The sequence below is a fragment of the Rhinolophus hipposideros genome (genome assembly GCF_964194185.1).
Source record: "Rhinolophus hipposideros genome assembly, chromosome: 12".
Taxonomy (NCBI): domain Eukaryota; kingdom Metazoa; phylum Chordata; class Mammalia; order Chiroptera; family Rhinolophidae; genus Rhinolophus; species Rhinolophus hipposideros.
The window spans coordinates 60950428-60977644 of record NC_138058.1 but is presented as its reverse complement, the minus strand read 5'-3'; the positions used below and the strand labels follow the sequence as shown (position 1 = coordinate 60977644).

The 27217-nt window shown below is 46.8% G+C and overlaps 1 protein-coding gene and 1 long non-coding RNA gene across 23 annotated transcripts in view; one reads left to right on the top strand and one right to left on the bottom strand.

The window, feature by feature from the left end:
* Positions 1 to 220: 220 nt before the first annotated feature.
* The window catches only part of DTNB (dystrobrevin beta), a 185464-nt gene continuing 158467 nt past the window's right edge, over positions 221 to 27217 (bottom strand). For 5 of the 22 annotated variants that reach the window (XM_081068501.1, XM_081068512.1, XM_081068516.1 and 2 more), the window contains 6 exons: positions 11118 to 11277; positions 10199 to 10288; positions 7724 to 7882; positions 7063 to 7116; positions 3572 to 3605; positions 1235 to 1677 (listed from right to left, as the gene is read on the bottom strand). In XM_081068501.1, coding sequence (XP_080924627.1) covers positions 3601 to 3605; positions 7063 to 7116; positions 7724 to 7882; positions 10199 to 10288; positions 11118 to 11277 — 468 coding nt within the window. In that variant the 3' untranslated portion in view covers positions 1235 to 1677; positions 3572 to 3600. Of the gene's footprint in view, positions 1678 to 3571; positions 3606 to 7062; positions 7117 to 7723; positions 7883 to 8289; positions 8434 to 10198; positions 10289 to 11117; positions 11278 to 27217 lie in introns of those variants that run through there. The other 17 variants (XM_081068519.1, XM_081068514.1, XM_081068503.1 and 14 more) reach the window with 11 other exon arrangements.
* Positions 1956 to 14261, top strand: LOC308505809. The gene is made up of 3 exons (XR_013994624.1): positions 1956 to 2107; positions 2658 to 2904; positions 10496 to 14261. It is a non-coding gene; the product is annotated as an uncharacterized lncRNA (long non-coding RNA).

Here is a 27217-nt window from a genome sequence, read left to right as displayed (position 1 = left end):
CAGGGTTGTGGGGAAGCAGCCACCCAATAGTGTCACCTCCAAGACCTCATGATAGCCCCGCCATACCTAAAATCACCATCCTTTGGCACTGAGTGTCCCTTAGAACTTCCCATACGTTACTCTTCTTGCCCCTCTGGCCATCCAGACAAGCCTGGATGGATTCCCACTTCCTGATGTGTGGGAGCGCCTTGACACCAATGTTTTTTTTTGTTTTGTTTTTCCCCCCAGAGCCTCTGGTGGCTCTCCAGGGCCTCAGCTCACAACTGGCTGGTGGTCAGTGTGGGCCTAGGCAGCACTCAGAGCTGTTGTGGGGGACGAGCCCTCCACCAGGCCTGGGGTCTCCTCCTGAAGATGGGGGGCTGGAGAATGGGGCTATTTCTTTACACCTGAGGGGAAGCCAGCTCCCGGCTCCCATTTTCCTTCTTGCTCTCACCCAGCTCGAACAATCCCGCTGCATGTGCCGCTCCCAACTAGTGCTTCCAAGTGAGAAGCCAGGACGCACCAGGGCGCACTCCCACACAAGCCTTGCTCTCCTTTAGGAATGAGAGCCACCAAGGGAGAAGATATGCATGCGAGGGAAGGATGGGGCGTTTATCCCGCCCCTGTCTTACCCTGGCTGCTCCCTCAGGTTTCCGTGTGACTCCGTGTGTGGCTGGGCTGAGCACACGGGCTCTGCACAGATCTCCTCAGGCAGTGGGCAGGGGTCTGCAGAGGCGTGTGTATTGGGGAGGGGGAACGCCAGCTGTGGGGCCTCTCACTTCATTCCACCCACTGCCCTTTATAAATATTTATAGCAGTTCTTCTACTAAAAATAACATCCTGGAGCCCAGGGAAGAGAAAAAAAATAAATGCAAAGCACCGGGAATTGGGATCGACGATCCTGTGTGCCAGAGCAGAACGGACCCCTGAGCAGGGGAGAGGCTGCGCGAGCGCCGCTCCTCGACGGGGCTCCCTCTGGCGGCCACTGGGCAGGGCTCGCTGGCGGCCGGCCCCTGGCCTTGCCCGCCGAAGCCTCTCGCTGCTGGAGAAGGACCCGTCTAGGGCAGCAGCGGGGAGCTCTATTGCTCCCCCTTCTCGCCTAGGCTGCAGAGTGGCCAGCGGCACCAAACTGGGCGGGCGGGCGGGCGGGGCGGGCGGAAGCCTAACCAATGTGAGAAAGGAAGGAGGCTATTTTTAGCACTGTGGCCAGGGCGTGAATGTCTGTAAGAACTGAGCAAGGCCTGAAGCTGTCTTTGCACGACAGAGGGAAGAAAACCTGTTTGTTTTAAAAGGTCAAAGGTAGGGAGGAAACTTGTACCCCAACCCTGGGGAGCACCCCACGTGCTGGCAAGACGCCAGCAAGAACTCCATCAGGTCAGACAGAGGAGACTGGTGCTGTTTCTTTTCTCTTTTCAGCCTCCCCGTTGATTCCTGTGGCAGAGATGAGACCATGCCCCCAAGGGAGTAGTGAAGATGCTAGTTCATGCAGGACTGCGCCGGGGCTGCCCACCAGTGGGGCATCGGGTGGCCCCTCCCACTTCCCACTGGCTCAGGGCTCCCCTCTCCCTGGCAGGTGGTGACGTCTGGCAGCCTGCAAGCCTGCTCCAGGTGTGCAGGGAAAGATGGACAGGAATGCGCCTCTGGGGGAGGACCTCGCCTTCCTCTGGTCGATGCCAGCTCGCTCCGCGTCCCCTGTGCCTGTGCAGGGCAGACACACTGTTACTGGAGGGTCTCTGAGCAAAGGCGCTAACATCTGCTGGGGAGGAGACAATATGCAGGGATGGGCTGTTGAGATATTTCCTTTCTCCTTGGGAGATGAAAAGGGTTGACAACACTCACACCCCCTTGAGCGAAAGGCACACTAGTCTTTGGAGTCGTTGCCTAGGTCACGGGGTCAGGAAATGTTTCCAGAGAAGAAAGAAAAAACTGGGTTCGAAGTGCAAGGTTTGGAATGCGGTGGTTTCTTGGGAAGAATTGCAACTGAGAAGAGCAGAGAGGTCGGAGACATGTCTGTAAACACTGAGCGGGAGGGAGGAAAGCCTTTGCCTCAAGCCGAAGAGAGCAGACCGTAAGGGTCCCTGAAACAGCCACCTGAGGTTTTTCCTGTTTTCTTCTGACTCTACCACTGGTGAGTTTCTCCTAACTTCGGATAGGATTAGGGACAGCGTTAGGAGAAGAAGACCCAGTGCCAATTCTAGTTCTGGCACCAGCTCCTGGGTCGTGTGTCTTAGTGTCCTCAGCTGCAGGAAGAGGTGGTAGGCCACATGGCTCCGACTTGCCTTTCCTTGTCCCCGGGTTCGTGTGCCCTGGGGAAAGGGGCTCTGGCAGGCTCCTGAAGGACAAGTCAGCTCCTGACTCCCCAGTGGATGAGGCAGCCTGGGGCTGCTGTCGGGAAGGGCCATGCATGAATGTGCAGTGAGTTTAGGTAAAAGCCTGCCCAAGCCCTGCAGGCTCCGTGATTTCCAGGGCAGCGGGAGAAGCTGTGCAGCTTGGGTGCTGCCTGCAGGAGCCCTGACTCAGTGCAGCTCAGAGACGGCAGGCCTCAGGGTGCCAGCAGAACAGAGCCCTTCAAGGACCTGGTGCAGATGGGGACCGGGGGTGCCAGGAAAAGGCCCGGAAGCTACTCCAGGATGAGATTACTTGGAAGGGTCTGGTAAAGTTTCTTTTCTGGATCACAGACTGCAGCCCTGGCTTTTCTGCCTGGAAGATTTGTAACTAAGGAAGATGGCCAAACTTTTAAACACAAGAAGTGGGGAAGAAGAGGGAAGAAAAGATGGAAAACTAAAGAGAAATCTCAAGGCTGCACTAAAGGCATCTTATCCTCGACAAAACTCTTCTCTGGAATAGACTGATTGTCCAAATACTTTTGTCCCTTCCTTTTAGCAAGCATGCTCAGAAACTGCAATAACTTGGAAATGGAACTAGGTAAGAGTTAAGGTCCTGAGATGGAAGAATGTGAAAGACTAATTCCTAAAGGCAATGGGCAGTTGCTTGTGGGGAAACCTGTACTCCTTAAAATAGTTTTGGAAGAGAGAAGGTGCAGCTTGGCCATGTGCCATGGCAAACGGCGTGGTTGGCATCATAGAGTCAGGGTGATCCTGCACGACAGAAATAGGTGTGTGGTGAGGAACTGCAGCAGGTTACAGCTCTGGGTGACGGAAGCTCAGGGGCATGCTGGCTGTGGTTTGGCTCCCCAGAGAGAAATGACCCTGACCTTGGGAGAACAGCAGCCAGGAGGCAGAGGCAGCCCCAGGGTGTGGGCAGCTCTCAGCCCACCTCTGAGGGCTGATCCCAGGGCCTGTCCAGCCAGCAGGTTCTGGTCTGTCAGCTGCGTCCCAGCACAGCTAACACCAAGCCCTGCTTGAGGCCCAGACCCACGCTCAGCACAGGGCCCCAAGCCGGGTGGCTATGCTGGCGGGGCTGGGCAAAGGGAAGGGGCTCAGCTGGGCTCTTTAAAGAAAAGCCTAACTTGGGTCTCCACCTGTTAGGACGGCTCTGGCTTGGGAGGTATGACGGAAGAAAGGAGGGAAACAAAGGGAAGGGAACATGGAGGGAAAGGGCTGTGGGAACGCAGAGAACGCTCTGTACTCACCGCTCTTCCTCTCTCTCCTGGCTCCTCCGCTAACCTGTGCAGCACAGACAAACAAAACACCGAGTTCACACCCAGGGTCCTCTCCCACCCTGGATCTTCTCCCAGGGGCTTCCCTGACCGCTGCACCCGGGGCGCTTCTGGACTTGCCTCTCCCCTTGTTCCTTGGAGGCCAGCTTTCCCGACCAGGAATGAAAATGGGGGAGGGTCATACTACCTATAACTGGCACCTGCATCCAACATAAAACAGCCACAGAGACACGTGCCTCTCAGGAGAAAGCAATACTAACACTAAAAGGCACCAAAGCCACCTTAAAACGATTTCCATCAGGGGGCACAGGCCAGCTGGTCTTGAAAGTGAACAAGGTGAAATGAATTAACCTTTGATAAGGGCAGTTTTTCCTTCCTGCACACATATCTGCTTGGGAACGCAAAATCATAGTCTCGCTCACCCCGGAACCATGGACACTGCCTGGCCCATCAAACACGTGTGTCTATTCTCACAGAGGGCCACTACCAGCAGTCTACCAGACATGCAGCAGTGTTAAGTGTGCATACTCATGCACAGCTCCCACACCGTGGACGGCAGGTTCTGGGAGAGGCGATTCTGAAGAACACAAGAGCAAACAATGAGGCTTGGAGCAGCTGAGACACGTTCAGGGCTCTGAGGTGACAGGAGTGAGGGAAAGTCTGTTCATCTGTTTTATCTGTGTAGTCTTGGGTACAAGTGCTCAGCACCCAAGGTACGGGGTGAGGGGAAGCCAAATAGGAACGGTACCCCAGCAGAGCAGAAGCATTCCCCAGGACGCAGCCAGACAGACAGCCAAGGTGGGCAGGTAGAGGCCTCGGGGGCGAAAGTGGTTGGGAAGTCTGGCTCCGTCATGAATTCTTCAGAAGTGTCCATTTGGTTCTCAAGGTTTCTGCATCGAGCTCTGTTTGCCTGACAGGGTGCTGACCAAGTTGTGTTTATATTATGTCAGCATGATTTCAACCCCAAAGAAGCAAATCTTTTCTCTCTCTCTCTGGTTGATAGTCACTGCTCTCGAATGCCTATGTGACAGGAGCTACTGCAGTTAGTAGTAAAATCTCATGCCCAGATCATGGCAGAGATTCCAGTCAGTCCATTAAAAACCTGGTTTTAGAACTACACCCACCTAACAGCTACATTTTAGCTACAGAGACATATCCTGGGACCTTTATAATGTTGAAAGTCAAACGTTTTTTAAAATATCCTATCCATCTCTCACCCCAACTCTTAACACTCTTCCCCTCGGGGATGACACCTAAAAGCCACAGAAATAGAAATTCAGGCATTCTCACAAAAAGATTTCACACGGACATACAGCAACTCTGGTATATGCACTGAAAGAGACATGAGGAGATACTAAGAGCAAGAGGGACAGAAAGAAGAGATGCTGATAGGGCAACACAGGTGTACAGGGAGAGGACACCAGGCAAAGGAAACCATCCCAGGCTCTATATGGGAGGCAGGCTGCGTCCAGACGGGACCCAGGACTAAGGGCTGGTGTCCATGGTCAGGAAAAGGCTCCAGTGGTCAGGACAGAGCCCTCTGTGTGCTTTGGGGGAGTGGAGGGAGGCTAAGGAGAGGCCATGGGAAAAGCTATTGGGGAAGGGAGGGTATATGGGAAGAGAGGCCAAAGCAGCAGCTGTTACGTCTTCAGCCAAGAACATTCCACACGGATGCCAGGATCTGGTTGGATTGTGTGTGTGCGTGAGTGCTTGTGTTTGGAGCATGTGTTTACATAAGTGTAAATTTATCTCTGTGTATCTCCACTTCTCTTCACCTCTGCACTACCACCCTCCTGCCTTCTTCCAGTCTCCTATGGGCACAGGGAAGTAGGCTTCCCTACGTTTCTCTGTAGCATTTCTAGATGTTGCCCACACCACTGCCCTTGACTTCTGACCTTTTGACATGCATGCCAAATGTGTCCTCCTCATCAACTCATCACAGCTCTGGTCCACTGTCTCTCAGGCCTTGGTCTGGCTCGCTAGATGATTTCAGACCTGAAGGAATTCTTCCTCCCCTCCCAGTTTCTTCCTTGAAAACTTCAGTGCCCTTGCTGACACTCCAAAGCCCTCCCTGTTCTCCCCACTAGCCCCTGTGGGTGCAAACAACACTGCAGACCTCCCCGCCCCCCATTCCATGGTGCTTCCTCTTTCCTATCACAGATCCCCTGCCTGTACTGATATCTTTCCATCCTCCCTTTCTTCACCTCACTTAGTATTCTAGTCTGCTCAGACTAAAGCATGGGCGTTGGAATTAGAGAAACCTGGGTTGAATCCAAGCTCTGCCACTTACTATCTGTGCAAGTTCTTTAACCACCCTGAGCCTTGTCCTGAATCTTTCCCTCATGGGGCTATGAAATCAAACAGGAGGGGGGGTGTTAAGTGCAGAGCAGCCAGCAGGGAACTTCCATGCCTTCGGTGCCTCGGGACAGCACTCCATTTCTCTCCCTGACAACGTGCTCTCTATAGAGCACATCACCCTGTTTATTTCTTTAGATTTGTTAATTTATTGACATCCCATTACGCGCCAGGCACGGTTCTAACATGAAATTTGGAGTCAGAAAGACCCAGCTCAAACCCAATATCTGCTACTTAATAGCAACATGATCTAAATTTCTCTGAGCCTATTTCCTCATCGGTAAAATGGGAATATTATGTATCTCACAGGGTTGTTAAGGGTTAAATGAGATTATACACGGAAATCATCTAGCACAGCTCTTCACATATAGCAAGTATTAAGTAGGTTTTATATATGCTAAGACTAGGAAGGCATTAGAGGCAGACCTCGTTTTATTGCACTTTGTTTTCTTCTCCTTCACAGATACGTGTTTTTTACAAATCGAAGTCAAGACTCTCCACCAGCAAAAGATTATGGTTCGCTTTATTGCAATACTTGCTTTATTGTGGTGGTCTGGAACCAAACCTGCAATATTTCCAAGGTCTGCCTGTAGTCTCCTTTGCTGACACCTCTCTTCATTGCTTTTTATTCTTCTTTGAAGCCACAAAACCATTCGGCTATTCTGCCTACAATAATCTCTTCCTTTTCAGACTCCCTCCGTTCTTATATTTATAATCATATACTCAAAGTTTGATGACTAACTTTTCCTGCCACTCTACCTCCTGTTTATTTTGCGTATCTTAGTCTTGCTCTCCAAACTATATATTATAAACTCCTTGAGGCAATAGGTCATGTTTTGTTTTACTTGTATCTACGTCCTGTATCCCAAGCATCTATCAGAGTACCAGAAATCAGGAAGCTTTGTTGATCCATTGACACCACCACCTCTATGGAAAAACTGGACGGTCCATTGGGAAAAGTAGGTAGAAGGAACTGTGGGGATTTGAAAGCTTTGGGGAAGGTAGCAGCAGGAAGGAAAGCAGAAACAAAAGGGAGAAGGGGATTTCGTCCAAAGGCTAGATGGCTCTGGCTCCCATTCAAACTAGGGGTCCTCTTGAGCTGCCTTTACCTCTGTCTTTCCCATTCTGCATCTTCTCTTCTTCTTCCTGTGCACATTCCTCTGCTGTGAAAACAAGTCCAAGGAGGCCCGTGACCCTTCAGCACAGGACAAGCACAGAAGGGGGTGAAGGGAGGAACTCGGGAGGCTTGGGATGAACCCTAGCTAACGGCTCATGGCTACAGCCTCCAAGGATGCCTCCACTCATCTAGTCTGCACCCTGTGAGGGCCACGCCCCAGCACCACCCAGAAGTCCTGAGCCCATAGAAGCAGAGCAGTCTGATGTCCCTGCTGCTGGCTTCCCTGGTGACTGGGGTGGGGGTGGCTGCCACTTCTCTATGCCTGTTTTCCTTAAAGTGATTACATCCACCTGGGATACATGTAATATCTTACATTCAGGTTAAAGGAAGCAACCATAAAGGTGCATGGTGAGGAATACCTAGATTAACTGTCTTCTGTAAAAACCAACCAACCAACCAACCGACCAAGAAGTTTTAGCTGATAACAATCTTAAAATGACTGAACAGTGCAATGTGGCTATGTGGGGGAACAAACAAATGCCATCTAAGGTTGCTTTCAAGGGGCCTGCTCAGGGAGGTCACAGTTCACTGTGCTCTGCAGGGAGAAGACCCCCCCATGATAAGGAGAAGTGTATTCAGCCCTGGGAACTCACTTTGAATTGGGGCTTTGAAATACTCGGCTGCATCGCGGTGTGGGCAAGCAGGACGATAAAGTGAAAACCCCATCACATTAGGAATGGCTGAAGAAACTGCGAAGAGTTGCCTAAAGAGGAGAAGGCTTAGGGGAGAGCCATGTTGTCTGCCATCAAATACTTGAAAGGCAACATAAAGAGGAGGATTGAACTTTGCGTAGCTTTAGAGGGTTGAACGACAATAAATTGCTTACAGAAAGGCAGATTTCGGCTCCCCGATGAGGGAGACCTGCCCAATGAATGAGCTCACCAGATGTATTCAACCAGAGTACTTTTATCTTGGGAGGCAAGCTGGAGAAATGACTTTTAAGATCCTACCCAACTCTATGGGTCTGTTATTTGTGAAAATATTTCAAAAAAGAGGAGGGTAAGCTAGAGTTATAAATGGCATGTCCTTATTGTATAGAATATATGTAAAGATAATCTGAATAACGAATCTCATCCTAACAGAAACCTCGAGAGAGAGTAGAAATGTGTTGGTGTTGGGTGAGGCTCTTCCCTTCACTGAGAAACTGGCGGGCTCACGTGTAAAGGGAGTTTATTTCTGCATTTTATAGCGATACTGTGCCCCGTGTGGACTCAGTCCACATCGACGTATGGACTTCAGCGCTTGAGAGAGCAGAGCATGAGTGAAAGGGGTCCTCACGGGACTGCAGATTTGACATCTTGTCCTATGTGGGGATAAGCGGAAGAGCGTCAGCTTCATGTTCCTAAGACCTAAATCCTACGGCCAGCCTTGCCCCTTCAAGCTACACAGCTATAGGCACACCCCTTTTCTGGTAATCACTCACTGCATTTCTAAAGTAAGGGGACTGGACACCATGATCGCTAAGGTACCTTCCCAGTACATCACTTTGATTTTTTAAAAGGCAGCCTTTCCTACTATGAGAGATTGCCAAGGACCTCCCTAAACTTTAAGTTTTTTGTGAAGACGTTTGGTCTGCACTCTGTGTTAATGATGTCTAGTTACCTCTCATCCTAGTGTGATGACTTCGTGAGCCACTTATTTTGCATAAACCCTAAGAAGTCACCACGAGACACAAGTGTGGTTAATTCTATAACCTGAAATCCCCTAAGAAATTCCCTCTAAATGTGGGGTTTCTGGCATCTGAAATGTGAGGAGCTATATTGGGGAAGACACTTTCTAATCTGTTGTGAAGTCACCTCAAAGGCAGTCAACTGTTTTATTTACATGCATGTATGGAGGGGGCAGTGCTTCTGAAGGGGACTAAGGCACCAAAATGGGGACAGTGTCACCATAACGCTGCCTGCACAGGAGAATCGGCATCTTATCTTAAATGTATTGGAAAAAACAATCTAGGCCTCACACTTTTTCTCTTCTAAATGAAAATAGGCAGATTTGACAGCAAAGCCATGGGCCAGACCCTGGTCTGGTCCCATAACACACGAAAGGTGTATGCTTTGGCGGTCCAAAGAACGACCCAGGCTTGTCTTCCCTAGGAACATGGACTGATGATTTGAATATATGTGTTTGAATAAGTGTATGTGTTTGAATAGTTCATGGGAAAATTGCTTTATATTTTTATTTAATAACCTTGTTAAACTACTTCAAGGCATTTAAAAGCACTATATTAAGTGAAAAGAAACAAGGGGGCCATCTGTATGAATGTAGGAAAGGAACCTACATCATGTAGGAAAGGAACCCACTTGTTTAATACGTAACATGAGAATCTGACCACTGCAAAAAAAAGAAAAAAATCAGTATATGTCTGGCAGCTACAAAACTGATGGATTCATAGGGATTCTTAAAGATATGATGCTATGGGAATGGCCTTTTTCCCCCCCCTTTCCTGGGTTTTATAGAAGGGGAAAAATGCCACGAGGTAAGGGTCTCTGGAAAAATCACTGAAAGAACTACATGAAGGAGAGACTGAGAAAGAAGTCCTAGATGAGGCTGAACATGAGGAGGGAAGGAAGCAACAGACGCAGGTCATGAACTTCAAGTGAAATCAGAGCCTAGTCATGGACAAAAGGAGAGAATAGGGTTTCAAGACCAAATCAAATAGGAGAGAGCAGAAAGGCAGCTGGGAGAAAGTCCAGAAGCTTTTGTGGCTGATTCGGTTGCAGTCATCCAGGAAAGCTTCGGTCAGGCCTGGGGAAAGAGCAGCTGTGGATGGGGCACAGGTGGAAGACACATTAAGTGAGGATGGGGCCTCGCTGTACTTAGAGATCGGAATCTCTTTAAATTCTGAGTGGTGTTTCCTCCACAAGGTGAACTCTTAAGAGAAACTGAAATGTGTAAGGAACTCTATGTGATCATGCGTGGGAGAGGACTCTCTGGGTGAAGACATCCCTTGTGTTCCTAGAAGGCAAAAAGACTGAGTGGTGAAATGAGGTGGTGTGTGTGCTCTGTGAGGACGTTTTACCACGTGGTGAGGAAGTGAGCAGGGCGTGGGTGGGAGCTCTGGGCTTCACCTGAGTGGAGCTCCTTCACCAGGGATGACATGGTGTTGGTGATGGAGTCAGCAGCCACCAGCAGGTCATTGCGGAGGTTTCTCCTCGTACCTGAGAAGAGTGAGAGCAGAGGGTGATGCTGGGTGGGTGCGTGGGCATGTGGAGGAGAGAGCGGAGCAAACGGCTCAGTATGCCAGGCCTGGACATGGGGCGGAACACCGAAGGGGAGAAGGGGCTGCGGCAGCCCCACAGCTCCAGGCACATCAGGAGCACCAGGTACCCAAGTCTATTGCTCTCCTCCCTGTTCTCTCTCTGCAGAGCAGGGCCCTGTCAACTCCACACTTCTTAGCCACAATCCAAAGAGCTGGGTTCCAGAGCAAGGATTGATCCAAGGGGCTCCTTGGCCTATGGCCCGACTTCACTCTCCAGCATTACTGCCTCCCTGGCTTATGTCTCCACCCCAACAATACATCTTTAGCCACGTCGTCTTCCCCCAACTACGTATCACTGCTGGTCGCTCACTCCCTAGACGGCTGTGGCAAGCCCATGCTGATGTGTCTTCAGCAAAGTCCTACTCAGAGAGCTATTCTTCCTGCTCGGGCTTCCTGTAAAGCGTTTCCAGGGCAAGCACATGATTCTAAGAATTATTCCATCCAATTCCTCTGGAGGAAGCAAAGCCCAAAGGACAAGGCACTTCCAACAACCTGGAAGAAAGAGCCCCGGAGCCCAGGAGGCCTGTTCTTTGCACACATACCAAGCCTGCGGACCTCCCGCTGGAGACCAGCCCACCTAATGAGAACGGGTCAGCACTTGACTTATTTATATCACATATAAAAATCTGATCATTTAAAACTAAGCGCATAGAATACCAGAAAGTAAGAATCTTGACTCTGTCTGCAAAGCCCTTCAGCTCTCCCTCACACTCTGCTCCCAAACTCACCTTGTGCGAAGGCCTCCTGCATGTCTCCTCCGACGCCGCTCAGCGGGTCTTGTGGACAATGAGTGGGCGTGGAACCAGCGGAAGTGGAGCGGACGGGCATGGGCATTGGGTGGCCGCCTCCATGAGTGGGTGATGTCTGTGGCGATCCTGTGGCCTGAGCCTGGGAGAATCAAAGAGACAAAATATGTTATCTCAGGTATCTTATGTCTTTAAAGAAGGGGAGAGTCCTTTTTCTTGGTCAGTCTGAGACAGCAACAGGGCTTCAGCTCCATGGTGCAATGCACTGCACGATCACGTTTGAAAGAAAGGAGTTAGGCTGCCTCCAGGACTGGAGAGAGGAAGAAAAAGAAAAAAGAAAGGGAGAGGGGGAGAGGATAACAGGGGAGGAAGGAGAAGAGGGAGAGAGAACACGGTAAGAACAGACTCAAAGTGGGAGGGAAAGCAGAGGACTTTCAGTTGGACAGACTGAGCAGAGCTGGGTCAAGGATGTGAGAGGGGTGGGGTGACACAATGGGAAATAAGACGCAAACATCTTCCATGTTTGTTTGCAAACACATTCACGGACATCATCTCATTTGATCCTCACAATACCTTGTGAGTATAAAGGGCATACATTTTTGGATACACTTTATAGGAGAAAAACAAGGATGTAAGAGTAAGAGCTTCGTGTCAGGCTACACAGCTCGTCAGTGGGAGATGTTGGAATAACCCCTTCCCCCTCAAGGGCGAAGCTGTGTACTCTGCATCTCTGCAGCTCCAGACCGCCTGAAACATGTGCCTGCGTTTGTGTGTCAGGAGCTCAGCGGCAGGCTGTTTCCCAGGAGCTAGGACATCCGGACTGCCACACTGCACATGTCAAACACCCACAGCGAGGTCCTTTGTGGGCCATCCTGCAGGGACTAGGTGACAAAGGACACGTGTTTACTGGAAACTGAACTTTACTTGTGAAAGCTCTGGTGTAGTTTTGGAGAAAGCATGGAGCAATGGGATCACATTGAAAAACTAGTTACAGGGAGCTCACTGAGATTTGGGCTCTACTGCCCTTCAGAGCAAGAGCAGCTGAGTACGGCCGATAGACTGGGGTTTCCTGTGGCAGCAAAACTGAGAAAATATAAGCCAAAGTGTGCAAATGAGTTCAAAGGAAGATCATGATCTTTTTGGGATCTAGCTCAGAAACCCCACATACAAACAGAACCGGCCTGAACAGGCTGGCAGGCTGCACGCACAAAGCCTCACCTCACTGCCGTGACCAGTGTGGGCGCTGCACTACACAGAAACGTTTGTTCTCCATACGTCGTTCCTACTTTGATGTGTGTGTGTGCGTGTGTGTGCGCGTGCGTGCGTACACACACGCATGTGCGTACACACACGCATGTGTTTTAGTTTGAGAAATTAAAAAAATACAGAAAGTTAAAAAGTATAACATACCACCTGAATTGATAATTGTTGATACTGTGTCCAATTTACTGCAGATAAATCTGAAGACCCCTTTCACCACCAATTCTTTCCAGTCCCAGTCCCCTCACCTTATCCTTTCAGAGGCCACCATTATCAAAGACTTTGGTGAAGGACTCTTTACCTATGTATCACATGTAACTCTGAATAATATATGCTATTTCGTGCTTTTAAATTTTGCATGAATGGCATCATACTGCACATATCACTTTGCAATTTGCTTTTATTACTTAGCATATTTTTGACATCTTTCCATGACACAAATAAATATGAACTTAGACCTTTATCTTACACATTATGTGTAAAAACTAACTCAAAATGGATCATACTAAATATAAGAACTAAAACTATAACACCGTTAGAAGAAAAGATTAGGCAAAAAGTATAGCTACAAAAGAAAAAAAAATGGGTAATTGGACTTTATCAAAATTAAAAACTTTTTTTCAAAGGATATCTTTAAGAAAGTAATTGGGGCGACCAGATGGCTCAGTTGGTTAGAGCGCGAGCTCTGAACAACAGGGTTGCCGGTTCAATTCTCACATGGGCCAGTGAACTGCGCCCTCCACAACTAGATTGAAGACGAGCGGCCACTGAGCTTCCAGAGGGGCAGCCGGATGGCTCAGTTGGTTAGAGTGTAAGCTCTCAACAACAAGGTTGCCAGTTCAATTCCCGCGTGGGATGGTGGGCTGCGCCCCCTGCAACTAAGATTGAAAACAGCAACTGGACTTGGAGCTGAGCTGCGCCCTCCACAACTAGATTGAAGGACAACGACTTGGAGCTGATGGGCCCTGGAGAAACACATTGTTCCCCAATATTCCCCAATAAATTTTTTAAAAAAGTAAAAGGACAACTCACAGAATGGAAGAAAGTTTTTACAAATCCTATATCTGATAAGGGATTTGTATCTAGACTATATAAAGAACTCTTACAGTCAATAATAAAAGGAAAAGTCACCTAATTTAAAGGTGGGGGAAGAACCTGAACAGACATCCTCCGAAGATAACACAAGTGTCCAATAAGCACAGGAAAACATGTTCAACATCATTAGCCATCTGGGAGATGCAAGTCAAAACCACAATGAGATACCATTCCACACCCAGTAGGAAGGCTATAATAAAAAAGACAGATGATAACAAGTGGTGACAAGGAAGTGGAACCCTCATAAGATGCTGATAGGAATATAAAGTGGTGCAGCTGCTTTAGAAAATAATCTGGCAGTTCCTCAAAAGGTTAAATGTTGAGCACAATGTGACCCAGAAATTCTGCTCCTATGTGTATATACCCAAGAGAAATGAAAACATATGTCTATACAAAAATTTGTACACAAGTGTTCATAGCATTATACGTAACAGCCAGAAAAGTGGAAACAATCCAAACATTCATCAACTGATGAATGATTTAAATGAAACGTGGTAGAGTCTTACAATGAAATGGGGTTCGGCAATAAGAAGGAAGTAAGTACTCGTGCTACAACATGGATAAATCTTGAAAATACACTAAGTAAGAGAAGCCAGTTAAAAAAGCAACATATTGTTTGATTCCATTTATATGAAATGTCCAGAATAGAGACAGAAGGTAGATCAGTGGCTGTCTGGGGCTGGGAAACTTGAATTGTACAATGTAAAAGGATAAATTGTATAGTATGTAAATTATATCTCAATAAAACTATTATAAAAAGACACCACTGAGAAAAATAAAAAGATAAGCCAGAGACTGGGAAAATTATTTGCAAATTATATCTGATAAAGAACTTGTGCAAAGATCTTTTTGGATTTGGCACCAGAAGCAAGGGTAACAAAAGCAAAAATAAACAAGTGGGACTCCATCAAACTAAAAAGTTTTCCACAGCAAAGGAAACCATCAACAAAACGAAAAGGCAACCTACCAAATGAGAGAAAATATTTGCAAATCATATATGTGATAAGGAGTTAATATCCAAAACATATAAAGAACACATAACAACTCAATAGCAAAATAACAAACAATCCGATTAAAAAATGGGCAGAGGAACTGAATAGACATTTCTCTAAAGAAGACATACAAATGGCCACCAGGTACATGAAAAAGGCTCACTAATCATCACTAATCATCAAGAAAATGCAAATCGAAACCACAGTGAGATATCACCTCACACCTGTTAGGATGGTTATCATAAAAAAGACAAGAGATAGCAAGTGTTGGTGAGGACAGAGGAAAGGATCCCTTGTGCACTATTGGTGGGAATGGAAATTAGTGCGGCCACGATGGAAAACATTACAGGGGGTTCCTTTAAAAAATAAAAATAGAACTACCATATGATCCAGCAACCCTACTTCTGGGTAGATATGCAAAGAAAATGAAAACAGGATCTTGAAGAGATACCTATACTCCCATGTTTACTGCAGCATTACTCATAATAGCTAAGATAGGAAAACAACCTCGTAAGTGTACATCAGTGGATGAATGAATAAAGATGTGGTGTGTATGTACAATATTATTTAGCGAAATAATTTTAGAGAAAGGAAATCCTGTTGTGTATGATAATATAGATGGACCCTGAGTGCATTATTCTAAATGAAATAAGGCAGACATAAAAAGACAAATACTGTACGGTATCACATGTGGAATCTAAAAAAAGTCAAATTCATAGAAACAGAAGGTAGCAATGTAATTGTGGGGGGGCTAGGAGGCAGGGGGAAATAGGAAGATGCTGGTTAAAGGACATAAACTTTCAGCTATAAGACGCATAAGGTCTGAGGATCTAATGTATAACATGGTGAGTATAGTTGACAACACTGCATTGTATAATTGAAATTTGTTGAGAGTAAAACTTACATTTTCTTACACAAAAAAGATATACATGTGAGGAGACAGATATGTTAACTAACTGGATGGGGGGAATGCTTTCACCATATATATTTATATCAAATCAACACAATGTATACTTTAAGTATATTACAATTTTATATGGCAATTTTAAAAGCATATGGCAATTATAGTTACATAATGCTGAACTAAAACACAAACTAAAGAAAAAAATAAACTTGTGTCCAGAACATATAAAGAACAGCTGAATAATAAGAAGATAAACAACCCAATCACAAAACAAAGACGAACAGATATTTCACCAGAGAAGATGTACAAATGGGCTAGTAATCCACATGAAAAAATACTCAACATGAGTAGTTATTCGGGAAACGAAAACTGAAATCACAATGAGATACCACTCACTGAAAAGCTACATTCAAGAAGAATACCAAGGATGTGGGAAAACGGAAACCTTTGTGCACTGCTGATGGACTGTAAAATGGTACAACCACTTTGGAAAACAGTTAGGCAGTTTCCTAAAATGTTAAATATAAACTTACCATATGATCCAGCAAATTTACTCCCGAGTATGTACCCAAGGGAAATGAAAATATGTGCCCTCTCAAAACTAGTACACAAATGTTCATTAGCAATAGTTTAATAGCCCCAAGGTGCACATAACCCAAAAGTCCACCGACTGCTGAATGGATGAACAAAATGTAGCTTATCCAAACAACGGAATACTACAAGATCTCTTTTTGCTTGTTGTTTTACTCCTGCTTAACTTTTATAATAATTTTCCATTGACAATTAAACATGTTCTATCTTGTGAAATACTTTCTCCTATTTTTGTCAGTGGTTATAAAACATTTATGATCACTTACTTTTTCAGGGTATCTATCTTTTCCCCCCAACTGATTTATCAGCACTTTAGGAGTCCTGTTTTGGCTAGATAACAGTAGCGCATATTAATACTGCACTTTGGGGAACCACCTCCACCATTCATCCTCTAAGTACCATCACCCCTGCTTGTTGGCCATTTTTATGGGAGAGGCAGGAAATAATAAAGCATACAATTCATTCTGGTTTGGAGAGTGCTTACGAACAGCCAAATCTAGCAGTTTAAGTCCAAATCCAAACTAGATATGGAAGCTGGGAGAAAGGTGTGAGAAGCCACAAAAAAGGCAAGGCAGTCCGATGCGGAGGCCTGGCTTTGCAGGGGGTCCTATGAGCTAGCACAGTTTGGGACGCAGCAAAGCACGGAACCGGTAGACACCGCCTCTCCTGGGCGTCTGAGGGCTGAGGGGACCAGAATAAAGGTGGTTGTCTGGGTTCCCTGAGCAGCCTCAAGGACGGACCATGCACCCCAGCAGCTGATGGTTTTCCCACAGGCTGATACTGGGAGAGATAAGAGCCTGACGCTGTCTCTCAATTATGGAAGAGTCAGAACCCCAGTGAGATCCACTGAGGACCCTGGATAATGGAGGAACCTATGAATTCAGAAGCCTCCGCCACAGAACAGGGCTGCTGCCTGTGAGAACCAGGCCTGTCCACAAGCAAAGGACCGATCAAGCTGGAGCTGTGGACGATCCTCCCCTGACACCACAGACCCCGCGTAAGTCCCCAAGGCATGGTACCAATCTCAGGCACAGGAAGGGACATGAGACCCTCTGAAGGGCCTGGCTTCAGAGTTTGCCTGGAAATGTTCAGCTCAGACAATAAGCATTCGAGAGAGAAATTAAGCCCAGTTAAGAAAAAAAAAATTCTTTTGGTCTGAGTGTGTGGCCTATGAAATTCACACTCACTTTACTGTGGGACAGCTATCGGTCGTCCCGGGGGGCAAACCTGACATTAAGCACATGGCAAGTACTGAATACATGTTCCTCAGTGACATCTGGGCTAAGCACCGCTGCCGAAGGACTGGACGTCAGAGCTGCAAGAACCGTGACGAGCAAATAGTTGCTTTTTAAGAACATGAAACTGAACCTTTGCAAATATGTTAAAGGAAGATGATGATGGGAGATGAGGCCGAGGGACGGGCAGGGCTGAAGAGCCACATGTGACTAGACTCTAAGGTCAGGAAATGAAACTTACTGCCTACCACTGGCTTGAAAATAATCAGGCCCCCTTCCTGGGACTGCTGCCCAGGACATGCCTTCTGATGAAGATAGAAACCAGACTCCAGAAGTTGTCTTTGTTCAGAGCAGTAGAGAGAGAAAAGCTAGGAGCACTGTGAAGGCACAATTTCCCCCATGGATCTCAAACTCCAGCCCTTGATTTTAGGGTCATGTTGGATTAAAACAATGCTTAGGTGGAGCTGTCAGGAGCCCACTGAATGCTGGTTCCAGCAGAGCACTAACAAGTTGGCATCCCAGTAGGCCAGTAAATGCCAAAGGCCCTGGGACAGACACGAGTCGCAGCCAATCGACGTGCACATGCTTTAGTCAGGCCTGAGGCTGAGGGTTCACGAAGGCCTGGAGACCAGGGCTGACCTTGGATGACGTATACAGTGGTGCAAGGGATGTCAACGGACCGTTCCTGGGTGGTTTAGACAGAAAAAGCAAAAGGACTGACAATAGTTCTTTTAATATAGCGAAAGAACTGCACTGTCTGGCCTTCAGGCCTCTACTTGCTGTTCTCTCTACCAGGAGCACTGCTTCCTCTGTGACATCTGACCAGCTCCTCCTGGTGGGTCCCCTAGGTGTCCACTTCATTGTCACCTCCTCTAGGGTCAGAGATCAGGTCTTCCTGAGAGGCTCTCACAGGACCCTGACCAGCATTCATCGCACCTCTTCCTTACCTTTGCGCTTACCACATGTAAATGCTTAATAAATATTTGTTAAATGACAATGAGGTGTATCACGTTTCTAACCCTTTTTCCTCTGTAATGGAAAGTGGGAAACGCAGCCAGAACAGGCAATAATCTCTAGGGAGTATTTATCAGTCATTGATAAAGCTGTGTATGAACTACTTTAACTAGATAACTAAAATGTGGTGGGCAGACCTCTGAGATGGCACCCAATGACAACCCCCCTTCCCCGTAGTCACACTCTTGTCACCTCCTCCCCTTGAATGTGGGCTGGGAGCACTAACTGCTTCTAACGAATCAGGTGGATGGGATGTCACTTTTGAGATAAGGTCATGAGACTGTGGCTTCTGTCTTGCCCACACACTTTCTCTTTTGCTTGCGCACTGATACAGCCAGTTGCCATCTCGTGAGCTGCCCTGTGGAAGGGCCCATGTGGACAGGAACTGAGGGCGGCTTACAGCCATGAGCCAGCGTTGAACAGAGCCCTCAGTCCAACAGTCCACGAGGCATCTGCCAACAACCATGCACATGGCTGAGCCTTAAGGTGACTTCAGCCTTGCGAGAGACCCTGCCACTCAACGTGTGAGGAGCTGTGAAGTACTCTACATCGATTTCCTTCTCAGCCAATCGCAGAGATGCTGCTCCTCTGGTCCCCATGCAAGTGGAGGCTGTGAAGAGACACAGAGGATGGCGCTGTCTTACGACAGAGTTTGAAATGAGGTCCTTCTAATGACCCAGGCCCCGGGACCCAGTGCCCCTTCCACTGGACCGCACTGCCTCCTTGCATGTACAAACTGAAGTGTAGGAGCAGAGACAGTTCGAGACAGTGTTTGCAGCCCTGAGTTGCACCCTCGGCATGTTGACAACCACCTACGAACCTGGTGAAGTTTGTTCATTCTCTGCCCTCTTGACAGGTCTGGGCCAGACACACATGCTAAAAATCAGGCTGGAGCACTGAGCTGTGCAATTGTACCTTGTCTCAAAAGCACAGGTGGGCTTTACGTTCAAAGAGGCAGGCCCTCCCCATGGAGACTGCCAAGCACTCCACTCAACACAGACCCATCTAGAATGAGGGGCATGGAAGGAGGCTGCAGAGGGAGCATCACAGTGGGGACCTTAAGATTAGGGGGAACCTGAGAATCACACATTAGTCGGTAAAGGTGGAGGAACTAGTCAGGCGGCTCCGGGGGTGGGGGTAAGCTGACTAATGAAAGAATAAAACAATCGTGAGTTTAAGCTGCCAGGAGAGGGGCAGTTAGCCTGGGAAGCAAGGACACTTTGCAACATGCTCCTTGGTGTTTTAAGGTTTCCTCATGTAAGGACAGTTGGATCTTGTTGTAATACAACCTACAACAAAGGCCTGAATACAGCACAGGCCAATCACGTGTCTAACCAATAACTAAACACAATAAATGCCCTGTAACTCAGGTTCTCTGAACACAGAGGGCCTTTGTAGTTGGGAACAATTCTGCTGGAAATAGAAAGCTAGAGAAATGTTATAATTTGAGAAGCTCTCTAGTCTGCTGGCTCTTCACTTCTTCTAAATCAGCAAAAACCCTGAGAACCTGAGAAAACTATGTGTCACGTCCCAAGAAAATAGTTCGGAAATTATGCTTATAATTTCAGAGGGATCATGACCCTAGGAAAATACCTTCTGTTTTAGTCCAATGTCCATTTTATTTTTGAGGAGACTGAGGCCAACAGAGGTCACAAGGTCACAAATCAATGAGCAGGGGCTGAGACTGGCCCCTGGGTCTCCTAACTGCCTCAAACCGCTAGGAGAAACCAAGGCATATTGGGATCATAGCACCATGTGTCTGAGCCAGAAGTAATGGGGATCAGTTAAGACTTCTCGCTGCTGAAGCTCAACATGATTTTCCATAGGACAGTCAATTGTCAATCATTCCGATAAGGCGGCCAGTTTCCAATAAGAGTGAGACGTGTGAGAAACAGGATTATGACTTGGTCTCTTGTCTAGAACACAAATCTAATACGGGAGCCCAAACGGGTACAGACAATGCCAGAAGTGACCCGAGGACACTGTGACCCCCACACCTGGCATCTGAGCCGAGATAGAGACTCGCCTACTGCGGCACAGAGAGCCAGCGCACAGGGGAAAGGCGCTGTCATTAGCAGGAATATGACATGACTCTTCTAGGCATGTATAGGTATCCCCAGCACCGAGCCCGACACACAGTAGGGACTCCATGAAACTACCACCTTCTTTTTCCCCCTCGTGGAACAGGTATGCATTTTTAAAATCTCCTTAAATGCACATTATAGTCAGTTAATCAAGTCCACAGAGGTTTGTGGCAGAAAGCCTGATTTTGAGAGTTCGTACCCTCTATGGACCATTGATACCTGCACACTCCCCTCCACACACATCTGCCCCCCCCAACAAAAACTCTGCGCTAAGCTGTTATCATGGTAACAGAAGGAGACACTTCAGTCTCCATTTCTATCGTTCTGACTCATGGATACCTGCCAGGTAGCAGGTGGCCTGTGTGGACAATTACATTCATTTTGCTGCAGTGTATTTAAATTAAACAAACTGGCCTCTTTGCTGCTGATTTTCCGAGGCCCTCTCAGAAAAACCAAAAACGAAAAAACAACACTGGGAGAAAGGAGCTACAGGTCTGAAATTTAGGCAAGGCAACCATGAATGTATAGAGAACTGGAATGTATAAGGAATGGACCTTGTATTTTTTTTTTTCTTCAAGAAAAGGTGAAAAACAAACGAACAGAAAACAACCAAAACCAAAACCCCACATACTATTTTGAGCTGGCGCTGGTAGTGGCTCTGCTCAGAAAAGCAGCTGTCTCATCAAACATGGAAGTAAAAGGAGAGAGGATTATCTGACGCTGCAGTGTCTGTCCTGCTGCAAGATGAGAAAATAACTGCCTAACATGATAGCAGCTAAGATGGCTGGGAGGCAGGACCAGGGATGGAAACGAGCAGATGATGGAGAACAGGGGTGGAGGAGATAAAAAAGACAACCACATGGCAGTGAGCAAAGAAGCAGGTTGTGGTTCCCTCCGGAGTGAATTAGAAACAGGTAAAGAACAAGCCTAGAGACTTTCCTATCTTAGCAAAGGTGCCTACCTGCAAGCTTAGGTATGGTGTAGCTTTTAAAGATAAACCTGGCTTCTAAACACCAGTGAGAAGGGCTGAAGGGTTTTATGAGGTCTCTCTTCTCTTACCATCATTCATCTACATTTATCTATCATGTGTCTGTTGGAAGGGAAGGCCACCAAGAAGTCTGCCATGAGGTCTTTCCACAGACGGCTAACACTGGCTTGTTCCCACATCACTTCCGGAAACTCAGTGCTTACACATAACCTGTCACTCCCTGTGGTGGCTTGGGGGGGTGATGGGGGGCGGTAAGTGGCTCTAGACAGGAAACAGCTATTATAAGACTGCTGGATGTTTTGTGATCACAGCATTGGCTATAGGTAGAAAGTTATGGTTCTCAATCTTCTCAATCCCCTCAGAAATGATTCTGTCTCTATTTAAGTCAAACTAAATTATATAGAAGACAAAGCTTACCCCAAGGCTTAAATGGGGTGGGTGCAAGGTGTCTAGTTATCTTTCTTAGTGGAAGAGGAAAGCATATTAAGTTCTTGAGACAAAGAACAACCTACTAAAACTCACCATAAATCCAAAGATCAAAGGGAAGTTGAAATTTAAACTTTGAGATAGGGATGCTCATAAATTCCAAGACCAGAATTACCTTCTTTCTGTTTGTTTCTCCTAGTTTGCTCAGCTCTATTTGAAAATGGTATCCCATTTGTTCTCACTGCAAGATTTCAAAGCCAGTTCTCAGGAAACTGATCAGGGACCTCACTGAGGGAAAAATCCCTATAAAACCAATGCCAAACACTCTGACTACACATTAGAAACAAAAAAAGAGGACAGGCTTGCAGGATAGCACGGTGCTAACTCAGACAGCTGAATCAATGATCAGGCAGGCAGCCAGAACCTCCCAATGATATTTTAAAAATTCAATGAGACACATGGAAATGCTATCTACGGGGTGGCCAAACTTGCATATTAAGGTATGGCACCCATCTTCAACACCACCACTCTTTTTGCTGAGTCCCTATTACATATTATACAGTGGTTAGAGTCCAGGCTCTGCAGCTCAGTGATCTAGTTTGGGTTCCAGCTCTGCCGTTTACTAGCTGTGTGATGTTGGGCAACTGACTTAACCTCTCTGCGCCTCAGATTCTTTATACATAAAATGGAGATGAGAATCTCTTCACAGGTTGGTGAGGATGAACACACAATGCTTCACACACAAGCTCAATAGAATACTCCCTGCCATTACTGTACTTTGCAAGGTGCTGGGGGGCTAGGAAGGGGCAATGTTTCCACCTCCATGGGCTCACAGACTCCTGGGGCAGTTGGGCGTATATGCAACTAGCATACAAAGGAGGATGAAACCAGCTCTAGGTAGAGGTACAAAGGAAAAGCAGCAGAGCCGGGAAAGCGTTTAACTCTGACCCGCTGGAACAGAGTAAGGTTTCATAGAAGAGGTGGCATCTGAGAGTATCTTGAGGGGTACAATTTCAATAGACAGAAAAGGCTCGGGAAGGGCAATCCAGGTGAGGAAAGTGCGTGAACAAAGGCACCGGGCCTGCGCGAGGCTGTGTATGGAGGATAAGGAGCAGCGTGGGGAGCACGGAAGCTATGCTGTGGGAAAAAGAAGTGTGGCCATCATCAGAGCCATAAATAAACAGTCATCAAGTTCACTTACTAGGCCATAGATGGGCCATAGATGGGCAAACTATAGCCCATGGCCAAATCCAGTTCACCACCTGTGTGTTTTGTGTGTTTTTTTACAGTCCATGAGCTAAGAATGGTTTTCACATTTTGAAATGGTTGTATTTTAAGTGGTTATATAAGTACTTATATAATACCTTCGGTTTGGCTTACAAAGCCTAAAATATTTACTATCTGACCCTTTAAGCAAAAGCTTGCTGACCTGCTACAATCAGTGGCAGAGGGAGCTAATGAAGGTTCCGAGGAGGGAATGATGGAGCCATGTGGTCTGTCTTTAGGAATCTGGGACAATGTGAAGGAGGGACTGAAAAGCAAGAGACAAGAGACAAGGAGACCTGTTAGGAAGCTTTTCCAGTAGCCCAGGTGACAGATGATGGAGGCCAGAATGAAGAACAGTAATAGGAATGGAAAGGAGGAGAGAGATACAAGTGAGCTTTTGGAGAAAAAAAATGGACTGGACTTGACAACTAAGTAGGAAGAGCAGCAACTGGAAGAGAGCACGTGTGTAGGGAGTGCTGGGTATGACACTAACATAGCAGGAGAAATGCACAGAGGAGTGATTTGTGGGGAAAGGTGACTGGAAATCTCTTACCATCCATTCCATAGTTAAATCTCAGAGTAAGGGATTCGGAGGATTTCTGGGGACTCAACTGGTATCACAGAGAAAGGTTCTCTGGGCTCAGAGCAGTGTTTTTTAATTAAGGGCAATTTTACTTGCTATGGACCTGGGATGGGAGGAACTACCACTGGAATTTAGTAGGTAAAGGTCAAGAATGCTGCTAAACATCTTGCAAAGCATAGAACAGTCCCGACCTACCCCCCCACCCGCCAAAAAAGAGTTATCTGGCCCCATATGTCCACAGTATGAGGACAAGAAACCTGGTTGAGGGTGACTCGGAGTCATGAGGTTCTACAGAGGATGACTGCCCAGGGCTTCTTTTCCCAGGTGGTGAGCTGCTGTGGAGGGAAGGGCATGTTCGAACCTTCAAGGGGCCCAAGAATAAACCCTGATTATCTTCTGCACAGTTGGGAGATGTCCCAGGGCCAGCTATAGGCCCGAGAGTCTCCTAGATTCTCTCTTGGTTTCCTCAGGTCTGAGCTGATTACATGTAGGAGCTGCAATTTGAACTGTGAAAACAATGAATAAATAATGAATGTTATGTGTTTTTAAGTTATTAAGAACGCACTATAATAAAAGCACTGAAGGATTTACGGTTAGCTAGCTTGGTAAAACAGTGGTAAGTTGGTATGGATGCTTATTAAAGGTAAAACACTTCAGCTGCTGTAAACCGTCTCTCTGCATTGCATCTAATTTTATAAAACATGCTCCTTCCTCCTATCCTCCCTCCTTCTCTCTTTCTCTTTTTTAAGCATTGGGACATCTATACTACAGCTCCAAATGAGAGTAATTCTACTTGCCAAATTATGATTAGCAAATGGAGAAGAGTGTAAAAGAGTCTATCACACCCTTTATAACACGCTTCTTTTAGCTGGAACTAAGCACAAGTTCACTTCAGCTCAGGACTCGAGGCCAGGCAGCTCCAGCTCCCTACGTTAGCCTTGTTGTTCGTACGAGACATCAGAACCAGCCTGAGGTCAGTTATAAAACACGGGTACAGCACCAGGATGTGAGGAAATGTGTATACATGCTCTCAAAATGAAGAGCCACTGTGTCATGCAGGGGACCCTGCTCGCTGCGTCATTTGTTGTGCAGGGTCTCAGCTCCCACTCCCCGCCCAAGAACGCAGGACACGGTAAGGCCAAAAAGGAACACCCATGGAGCCATAAGTAGGGGAGTCAAACCAATATTTCTCGCTGGCGGCTGGGCTGGAGACACAGGAAGCAGGATCTACATAATCTGCCTAACAGCCGTCCGCGCTTGCCAGCCACCATCTTCTTGCTAGCCCCCATTCTTTTGCTAGCGTAGCCACAGCCGTTATATTAGTGGCCAATGGCTTATGGGTTACAGCTGACGGCCAACTAGCCACAGCTGCTGGCCCTCTGATCACAGTTGATGGCCATTTACTACCCGAGCCAGTACCTTTCTTTCTATGTGAGGCTGAGAGCCTGGAAACTGCTTTTGGGGGCTTTGTCCCCACACACAGATTCAATCTCATACAAAGACGGGATGCTGGGGCGAGGCCCCCCAGAAGGAGGGCACTAGAAATCCCTGTTCTCCTGTGGGAGGGGTGGCCAAGAACCCCAGAGATAATAAAGGAGAGGGCTTCAGGAAGCAAGTGACACTCTTTTCTTAGAAAGGATGCTTTCTTTTGTCTGGAAAAGTGGGAGGTAGATGATTGTTATGAAGAAACCCTGGGGAAGGAGTTGGTTACTGAAAGTAAGCTCAAAGAAGTGAGGGCCAGAGGGTTTCAAGGTCACAAAAGGACACACCAGTCAAAGGAACCCAGATGGATTTCTGTAGACCCTTCTTAGTTTATAGTCTTTCCCCAATATAATGACTGGTATCAGTAACAAAAGGACCAAAGAATTGTGACCTTGGAAGTTTACAGATGAGGAAACCGAGGTTTGTAAAGGTTAGGTACATGTTCAGATAGAAATGACGTTTTGACAGTAAGATGTTATGAGTCAGATAATCTAATAGGCAGATATTGAACGTTTAATTCCTTTCTTCATTGAAGTGAATTTATTAAATGTGGTGGAGGTGAAGGGGTTGGACAAGACAAAGCCAGTTTTTCAGACCTGTCTGCACTTTATTAGTCTCCTGGAAATTTCCTTTCCATGGTTGCTGAGAACTGACTTATTGTCAAATCCAAAGGCTTCATTGTCTTATTGTCATTAACTTTCTCCTTCTTGAAACTTTCTGGGCTTTCATGAGAACCCGCAATTCTACTCCTTCTACCTACGACTCCTACTCTTTCTTCTTTTTGTCTACTATGGGTTTTGCTAGGGCTCATGTTTATGGTTTCCACCCTAATTTTATGTTGAAGACTTCCAAATCTACAATGCTAGCCCTGTTTTCCCACCGAAATTCCAGTTGTATATCTCCAAGTATCTAGTAGACCAGACATAGGCTTTACTGTGTGCCCTTCTTTGTAACTCAGTAGGTTCAAAATCAGATCCAAGTTCCCTTCTAACCCAGATCGTCCCCCCATTTTCACTTTTCCAGTCAATGCACCCATTGCTTCCCCAGGTTCTCAGAAAGTCATCTTTCTCTCGTTCTTTTCTGTTGATGCTCTGCTGAGACTCTGACTATAATTTTCTAGGGGCAGATACTGTGGTCCTAGGAACTCAATATTCCTCCAATGGAAGAGGAATCTCTCCAGCTTGGTGTGTACACTTTTCCTAGAGACCCTGGCAGATAGTCTTCCTATGTTGTATACATTCTGGTCAGGAGAGGAAAAGACAGAAATATAGTACAGGAGGGAAATTTAAAAAGCAGGTAGACAAATCTCTCATCTTGTCATGGATGAGAGGGCTATGTATTGGGGGTGCTTCAAACACCCAAAGCTACTCCCTCCCCCGCCCCCCATATCCTCAGACTGTAAACTCCTGTTCAGTGAGTTTTAGGGGAGTGAAATATAAATGGCCATTTTTAATATTGTAATGATATTTCCTCTTTTTGGGGGAAAAAATAAAATAAAAACCAAACCCGACAAGCTGCCAGGTCCCCATAGTGAGTACAGGAGCCGAGACTGATGAGTGAGCACAATGCAGACTTTCACGAGGCCATCCATGTGCAATGAGACTGGCAGAGAGTCCGTGCACGCGGCCAGGACTGGGACCAGGCTGAAGGACTGTGGCACAGTCACACAGTGCAGCACATTGAGTCTTGTTTACCAGAAGACATCTGTGGAGTTTGCAAACTTAGGAGGGCAGCAATGGGGCCTACGGCTCAGGATATCGCTGACCTGGCTTGTGTTTCCGTATTTAGGGCATCATGCCAACCATGAAATAACTTTCGCACTATTTGAGAGTGGAATGTGGGTAGGATTTCTCTTTTTATCCTCCAAAAGGCCACGCTCACTGCCTTGAACATGGGTAGTAAGACACAGCTGAATAAATAAATAAATGGCAATCCTTTGCCTTTCAGGAAGTAGACACAGGCTTCTATTTCAGAGTATGGGGGTGGGGGCAGAGAGTCCAGAAGATTTCAGAAGCATGTGAATCACTTCCCAATGAGACTGTGTCCAAAGGTTAAGTGAATCAAGAGGGGAAATGACCCATGAGGCCATCAAGGGGTTCACCAATAATCTCTTTAATGGACAAAGTGGAGGACGCTTTTTTTGTTGTTGTGTAGGCTGTTTT